Source organism: Nicotiana attenuata, unplaced genomic scaffold (genome assembly GCF_001879085.1).
Source record: "Nicotiana attenuata strain UT unplaced genomic scaffold, NIATTr2, whole genome shotgun sequence".
In the NCBI taxonomy this organism is placed as follows: Eukaryota; Viridiplantae; Streptophyta; class Magnoliopsida; order Solanales; family Solanaceae; genus Nicotiana; species Nicotiana attenuata.
In genome coordinates, this window is record NW_017673233.1 from 71,402 (window position 1) to 80,295 (window position 8,894).

Sequence of the window (8,894 nt, forward strand, 5' to 3'; positions counted from 1 at the left end):
AGTTATCAGCTTAGTTTCAGTTTCAGCATTTATAATTCTTTCTTTCAGTTGCTTTACATACCAGTACAATTCAAATGTACTGACGTCCCTTTTTGCCTGGGGCCTGCATCTCACAATGCAGGTAATGATTAACAGGTTGATGATTCAGAGTGCTAGGATTCTCGTACCAGCTAATTTGGTGATCCCCAGTTCTTTCGGGGCATTATCATTACCTTACAGTTTTCGGTACTTAAAGGCAGTCAGTATTTTCAGTATATTATTAGAGGCTTCATAGACTAGAGTAACAGTTAGACAGAGTCACAGACTTTTCATATAAAGCCATGTTGGCTACAAATATGTTTCAGAATTGCATTAGTATTTCCGCACTTTGATTTATATCATCCACAATTTTCAGTATATCAGCATGTGTTAGTTTATCTTCTGCATTCAGTATGTTATGATACCACATGTTGATTCAGCCAGCCAGTTGGTTCGCTTGGTCACATGTAGTCAGGTGCCGAGTGTCGTGTTACGTCCAGGCCTAGGTTCGGGGCGTGACACAAGGGGTGCCACTACTCTTACATTGGGGTTTGCCGGCAGATCTCCAACGTTTCCAATGTTGTTTTCTGTGTCACCCATGTTTAATTCGAGCTGGTGTGACTGATGTGATTGTTGGAGCCTCTTGTTAGCACGGTTCAATGCCCTGAATGTTTTCTCGGGGTCTGAAAGTCCTTCTAGCAGTTCTCCAGTCCTCGAGGAACTTCTAGGCATACACCTGCTTTCCACAAGATTTCAAACGTTAGAATTTCAATGAAAAGATTGGGTATAGAGAAAACTGACTACACTTAGAATTTTTGTACTTCTTTCAATTGTAATTGATAACACCGTTAATTCCCCGGCAACGGCGCCAAAATTTGATCACGCTCAACTGAGTCTCGCAAAAGACTACGCGGGCGTTGCAAATATAATCTGAGTATTTATGCCCAGAGTCGAACCACAGAGAATTAACATATCAATTACTATTGTCGGATTTACTAAATTCACACAATTTGTTTCCCCAAACTTTTTGATTCACAATGCTTGATTTTTCTAACAACAAAGACTGAAAATAAGTAACAACTGGAAATTAACTATGCTTGATGTGTAAACAGTTGGAAGAAGGTCTAAGGCAATGGTTTCCCCCGTTGGTAATTTCCTTGGTTGTATATGTCTTGTAACTATGATTTAGTTGTCTCTATCAATCATGAACGCTCCAGCTATCATAAATCTTTCTCAAGCAATTATCATAATTTACTAGACGCGCTCTCTCAAGCTACGCTAGCTAGATTCACAATATGGTTCACTTAGATTGCACCCGAGGTATCGTTATCTCTAATCCAACCTCTAAACCTTTGGTTATGACTCTCGTCTATACTCCGGGAATGATGTTGTTCATATAATCACCTAAATATGCACTCTCTCTCAAGTAGATACATAATAAATAGGAACGGATAATTGAGGGCCCTTTCAACTAACCACAATCAATACAAAGATGAACAAATAGAGATTAACAACCAAATCCAACTATATTAATAAAACAACCAAGTCATCCCCAACGGGTTCCACCAAAACCTTAGATTAAGGTATTTAGCTGCTCATAACAATGGAGGAATAAACTACTAGAAGATTCATAATCGAAGATTGCAAGAAAAATAAAAGAGAATAAGAATAATGATGTTTTTGGTGATCTCTCACACTTGTTTCTCTTGCCAAAGTACTCTCAAAAGTAAGCTTTACCCTATGAAAACGATAATTTAACCTTGGGCGAGCTTGACTTTATATAGGTTAAGTGGGTTTCTCTCCAGATTTTCAATTTTAAACTCTTTTCCGGACCGGCCTCGCGCGAGCTCGCGCGTCATTCTGCCTCAACCCTTAACGCGCGCGAACTACTGCGCTAACTCGCGCGTCTGCTCGCGCATCTGGGCCATGATTTCTTCCATTCTTTGTCTCGTTCTTGCGCGCACTCAGCTCCGAGGGGTCGTTCTTGCTCATAAATCATTCCAATAGCCTCTTGAAAGCATCATATAAGCTCCTCATCCTGCAATGTATACAAATCACAATTAGAGCCTATTTTTCATCAATTAACCATATTATTACGTTGGAATATAATCAAGCGGAAGCATAAACAATAGCTAAATCACCTAGATTTCGCCTATTATCAACTTATTATTTTTATGTAATTGTAAGTTAATTTTATTATAAGTTATAATTGTACAAAAAATATATAATCATCTAAATAAATAAATGGTGCAAATATAAAATATTAGATGTTGCTAAAAGATAATAATATAATATTGAAGAGAGAGAAGAATATAAAATAAATTATTCTTTTTGGAGTAAAAATGGAGTAATGATTGGAGTAACTTTACTCCATTAAGAGCTTTGTTCAAGCTTCCGAAGTCTACTTATTTTCAGAAGTGTTTAGTTACTTCCCAAGGTATTATACGAGATTACAAGTTTTTACAGAGAAGAATTCAATTAATAAATTCAACTTTATTAATCAAACTGTAAAAAAATAAAATCACAAATCATGTCAAAACTTTAATCCATTTTCTGTCGATATAAGTTATTTTATAGTATTAAAAGTTAAATTGGTAAAAATATAAACTTAAATCAATATAATAAAACAATATTAGATAAAATGCATTCTAAAATGAATGAATTGGTATTAAGTTTTTGTTTCTTTTCACATTTATTTCAACACATGATATCTCCCTATATTTTTTTTATATTAAATTATATTGGTAAAATATTAAGGCAACATTAGTAATTTAGACTTTGCATCATTACCTATCGATTTGTTTTTTTATTTTCAAATCTCTAAAATACCAAACAATTTAACTTTTTAATTTATTTTATTTGACAAGATTTTTGTCATTTATTTGTTTTCAGTATTAGGTAAAAGAGAATAAGTTTAAAATCACAATAAGGCATCTAGGGACTTTTCTGGAGCAGGCTTTTGTCCATTGAGTTAGCTGAATGAGATTAGCATTCATTATTTTCAAGAACTTATCCTTTTGAAAATTTTATTTTTATATTAATGATTAATTAAAATTCTGTACCCCTTAATATAAATACACGCGCAAAGCGCGTACCTTAAGACTGAGTGAATTTATTTTGTACCGCTAGTTGTTTGAGGCCTCTTTTTATCTCACACATTTGTGGACCCATATCTTACACATTTGGGTCAACAAAATTCTGAGATCACAAATGTGGTAAAAATTGTGTGGGCTAGCCACTTTTTAAAGTGGTATTTACTTTTTATCCAGCATTTGCAATGCTTAGCAATAGTAGCCACTAGTCTATTAAAACTAATATGAAAAGGTTGTGTTACCCTTTCTTCTATCTCTTTCATGTTAGGGAGAAGAACTGTGCCGCCGTCTGTGAGACGGCGACTGTCGTGGACTCTGCCGACATCTATGATCTTGATTGTAGACTAACACATATCAGTAACTTATTTTGTTCATCACTATCGCACTCTTTATCATCCTCATCCTTTGTATTCTCAGAATCATCATTAGACAAATTATCTTGGGACACTAAATCGTCGTCTCTTGTATTTTCATCAGACTAGTAATGAAAAGGTTATGTAGATTTGTCTTATCAATGTTGCATCCAAGCCGAATCTGACATCAATCTTATATGTAAATTGCAATTATTATTATTATTATTATTATTATTATTATTATTATTATTATTATTATTATTATTTTGGTGCAAAGATACAAATAACGTTTGGTTTTCTGCTATGTTATGGATCCTGAACTTACAGTTACAAGTTCAAAAGTTAAGGACAATTGGTCCTGAACTTCGAGTTCCAAGTTCAAAAGTTAACGACACTTGGTCCTGAACTTAGACTAACAAGCTCAAAAGTTAAGGACAATAAGTCTTGAACTTACAGTTACAAGTTCAAAAGTTAAGGACAATAGGTCGTGAAGTCCTGAACTTAGACTAACAAGCTCAAAAGTTAAGGACAATAGGTCCTGAACTTAGACTAACAAGCTTAAAAGTTAAGGACACTTGGTCTTGGACTTACAGTTACAAATTCAAAAGTTAAGGACACTTGGTCCTGAACTTAGACTAACAAGCTCAAAAGGGAAGGACAATAGGTCCTGAACTTAGACTTACAAGTTCAAAAGTTAAGGACAACTAGTCCTTAACTTAGAGTTACAAGCACATAACTTAAGGACAGGTGGTCCTGAACTTCGAGTTCCAAGTTCAAAAGTTAAGGACATGTAGTCCTGAAGTCCTGAACTTAGAGTTGCAAGTTCAAAAGTTAAGGACACTTGGTCCGAACTTTTATGAGCAGAAGGGTGTTTTCGTCCGGGCAGGTAAAGTTTATTAAAGCAATGGCTAAAGACTAAAGATATTTTAAACAGTAGCTTAAAAGTAAATATATATGTTATTAGTGGCTAACCGTGCACTTTCCCTCACAAATGTGAGACAAAAAAGAGGCCTCACACAATTTTTACTTGAGACTAGTTTTTGAAAAAGTATATGTGAGGCCTAACGAAGACAGCTAGCTGCTGACCTGGACAATACATGACGTGTCATTGCTGACATGTCACTCTTCTTCTTCAACCTCCCCCGTCAAATCTCAACAACCCAAAACACCACTTCGCCGTCGGTCCAAAGCCATGAAACCCCCAAAAAACCACCAGAAACAACACCAACAGATCCCAAAACCCAAAGCCAACAAACCCATCAAAGAGATCCTATGGGTTTCCCTTGTAGCCACTTGCATCAAACTCCTCCTCATCCCAGCTTATCACAGCACAGATTTCGAAGTCCACCGTAATTGGCTTGCTATTACTCACTCCCTTCCCCTTTCTCAATGGTACTCTGATCAAACTAGCCCATGGACCCTCGATTACCCTCCCTTTTTTGCCCATTTCGAGCATTTCCTTTCTTTCTTTGCTTCTCTTGTGGACCCCATCATGGTCCATCTTCATCATGGGCTCAATTACAAATCATTGCCCACGATTTATTTTCAAAGACTTACTGTTATAATATCTGATTTTGTGTTGGTTTTTGGTATTTATAGATTGACAAGGAATTTGGGGTATAAAGAGAGAGTCTTGATCTGGGTTTTGGTTATTTTTTCGCCTGGGTTGATGATTGTGGACCATTTGCATTTTCAGTATAATGGGTTTCTTTTGGGGATGCTTTTGATTTCGATTTCAGCTTTGGAGGAAGGGAATGATTTGCTAGGTGGTTTTGTTTTTGCAATTTTGTTGTGTTTTAAGCATTTGTTTGCTGTTGCTGCTCCTGTTTATTTTGTTTATTTGTTGAGGCATTATTGTAGGGGTGGGTTGATTAGAGGGTTTGGAAGATTGGTTATTATGGGGAGTGCTGTTGTCACTGTTTTTGCTGCTGCTTATGGCCCTTTTCTGTATCATGGACAGGTAAAAATTTGCTCTTTTGTCCATAGGAAAGTTGTGATCTTTTAGTTCTCTGTGTGAGTTGATAGTTAGTTCTCAATTTGGATCGCGTAATAAGTTGACATTTAGGTTCGTAGAACAACAACAACATCTCAATCCAAGCTTGTTGGATTCAGCTATGCGAATTCTCACTAACCATGTTACTCCATTCAGACTTTAGGCTCGTAGAATGATAATAAAAATTGCTCCAGTGTTAGCTAGTTACAAGATTGTAGAAACATGGTGCTGATTGCTGAATGTACTTCCTTAAATCTTATTGTCTTGTTCTTTCATTCTTGTAGTCTGATAGATCATGATGCTTGAAATTTGCTGCAGTTAGATAACCTTGTTTCGAATTTAAGCTGATCAAAGTGGTTGTTTCTGTTTATTGAATGGTATGGTAAAGTAGGAAACTCATTGCCTGTGTAATCTACCATCATCCTGATAATTTGCCATCAACCCTGTTGCAGATACAGCAAGTGTTCCATCGAATGTTTCCTTTTGGTCGGGGACTCTGTCATGCTTACTGGGCTCCCAACTTCTGGGTATTCTATATAATTTTTGATAAAGTGTTAGCATTTTTACTTGTAAAAATGGGTTTCAACGTCCAAGCACCGACAGCTTCATTCACTGGTGGACTAGTTGGGGACTCCACTCCTTTTGCTGTGTTACCTAGAGTAAGCACACCCATTCATCTCATCATCCAACATATTGTGTGTGTGTGTATCTTGTTTGTTGACAATAACTTCGCTAACTCAAGATTCTTAGGAATCTTGAAATTTGAAACATGGTAAAAGAGTAACCTTTCACCAAATAATATTAGTTTGAGGGCTTTTGAACAGTCTACGCTTACACAGACCTATATATTGCAGATCACGCCCATGATTACCTTCGGTTTTGTCTTGCTTGCAATAGCTCCATGTCTTATAAAGGCTTGGAGAGAACCCCAACCAAGGATGATTACTAGATGGATAGCCTATGCTTACACATGCGGCTTTATGTTTGGCTGGCATGTTCATGAGAAAGCTTCACTTCACTTTGTGATTCCCCTTGCCATCATTGCCTTGAAAAGTGTGGAAGATGCAAAACACTATTTCTATTTGTCCATAGGTAATACCCTGTTTTACTCACTTTTTAGCGATGGCTGACCTCTCATAGTCATCTCATCTGGAAGACTTGACTTTGTATTGCTGCGTGATTTATGTGATAGTCTTTTACCATCTCAATTTACAGAAAAAATCATATTTTTATATCTTAGTGTGTAGTTCACTCGCTCTTCTGTTTGCTACCATCTTCTAGGAGTTGTTCCTACATTGGTGTTTCTTTTGTTCTTATATTTTATTTTATTTTTCCTGTGAATGGCTCATTTTATATGACTGTACAAAATTTAGAGCTCTTTCAGTTGGAAACTTTCAAATGCCATTTTACTATTAATATCAATATTATGTCTCATAAAGTGTCATGGTACTCCAATGGGTCAAAACACATTTTTCACAAGTGCTGCCCGTGCAGTTTGTCTTTAACATGATGAATCAGTAATACATTGCATGATTACTAGGCTTCACAATTAAATTTCACTGGAAAATGTACACGGATTTGGTGTTAAACCAGATTGTGGCATACATGATTTGTATATTTCTGCTTAAAACCCAATTTGGTTTTAATAAAAAATTATCTATGCCTTTGACTAAAAAAAAAGGGGCCTCCATTACTTTTGCTCTAAGTTGCTCGGACTCGGGTGCGGGTATCCGATACGGGGACGGATCCGAGTATCGGATTCGGCAAAATCTAAATTTTAAGATTCGGGGGTACGGATCCGGATATGGATACGGGTGCGGAGATTCGGCTAATAAAAAATAGAGCTATAAAAATATTGTAAATTTTGAGAGATATTCTATGAAAAACTTACATGAATATTGTAGAATTCAATCTTTCATTCTCCAAGATGGACATTATTCTTTCATTGTCCTAAATCTGTTTTATTTTTGATTTTGAGAAATCAAAATCTCAATTTTTCTCCCAAATTTATCGATGGACTCCGGTTAAAGTGTCCGAAGTTAGTTGACCGAATCCGGGACGTATCCCGTCCCCTTCCCTGTCTCGTATCGGGACGGGTACGACACCAAAATCGAAGAGTCCGCGCAACTTAGCTTAGATTTCATGCTGAAATTCTTTCCTATTTTTCTGGTGTAAGTGGTCTTTTTTGAGAAGCTATAAACCAGATTGTGGCATACATGATTTGTAAAAATGAATTACTAGAAATGCTCCCTAAGTAAAAACTCATACTATGTTCTATGCTGTATGTCGGTCAGTTTGTTATAGTGGTATTCTTGAGCTATCCAACTTTCACCAGCGTCTCAGATTTTTCATGGCCGACGCCAAAATTATCCTTATTAAGCTGTGTGTTTAAAATCTTTCTAGATGGAATAGGACATCTATCAACATACTATCGTGGCGTTCTTCCTTTGCCTGTTTTTCGTTACTAATGTTGTGCTGCTGCAGCTGCTATTCCTTGTTCCTTTTTTACTTGTTTTGTACTGCCCTGTAACTTTTATTTCCCGGTAACTAACATGTAACCTGCTGTGCATGCAGTGTCCTGCTATTCTCTTTTCCCGCTATTATTTGAAGCCCAAGAGTATCCAATTAAGGTTCTCTTACTGCTGTTACATGCTTCACTGATGTGGATTGGGTTCTCCTCGCATTTTGCGACAACTGCTAGAAAAACAGCTGAATCTGAACAGAAAAGATATGACAAAACGAGGTTCGTCATTGGTTGGTTTGGGAAGTTATACTTGGTAGGTCTCCTGGCTGTTGAGATATATGGACAATTAGTTCATCCTATCCTCTTCACTGAGAGGCTTCCTTTCTTGCCTCTTATGTTGATCAGCATATACTGTGCCTTTGGAATGATGTACTCTTGGATGTGGCAGTTGAGGCAGATTATTAAGTTACATTAACACATGTAGGATACAAATACCAGCTGCTTATATACATATAGTTTAGTACACGTAGCTAAAATGCTCAATCTAGATTGGCTTTGTAGCATCATCTGTAGACAGTTTTGAGAATTTTCAATCTAATACCGGAGTTTCTTAGACGGCAATAGCTTTGTTATTGACTTGTATCCGAGTTGTTAATGCTCATTTCTTTTCTTAAAAGATTTGCAGGAAGTTGTGTGTTAAAATTTCAATATAAAGAAGAATCTACCTCATTGGTTTTTGGTGCTTGTTTGACATCTTTTGTTAGTTCTTTATTATGTCTTTCTGGATATTAGTTCCACTCATATAGTTGAAACAAATAGAATCTTTGCTGGTTTGCACATAAAATATGGAGACTTGGCCCGTCGCAATATAAAAATTAATGGTAGCCATATAGTAAGGCTCATTGTAAAGATGTATTAGGGAAAATAATACATGTATTAGCTTTGGTGTTATTAATCCCTTTTTGGTAGTGTTT

General features: G+C 36.4%; 1 protein-coding gene across 1 annotated transcript; it reads left to right on the top strand.

The window, feature by feature from the left end:
* Positions 1 to 4,562: 4,562 nt before the first annotated feature.
* On the top strand, positions 4,563 to 8,666 carry LOC109215796 (probable dolichyl pyrophosphate Glc1Man9GlcNAc2 alpha-1,3-glucosyltransferase). The gene is made up of 4 exons (XM_019379905.1): positions 4,563 to 5,423; positions 5,909 to 6,115; positions 6,311 to 6,548; positions 8,031 to 8,666. The coding sequence occupies exons 1-4, from the start codon at positions 4,656 to 4,658 to the stop codon at positions 8,393 to 8,395; spliced, it is 1,578 nt and encodes a 525-aa protein (XP_019235450.1). The 5' UTR covers positions 4,563 to 4,655; the 3' UTR covers positions 8,396 to 8,666.
* Positions 8,667 to 8,894: the final 228 nt, after the last annotated feature.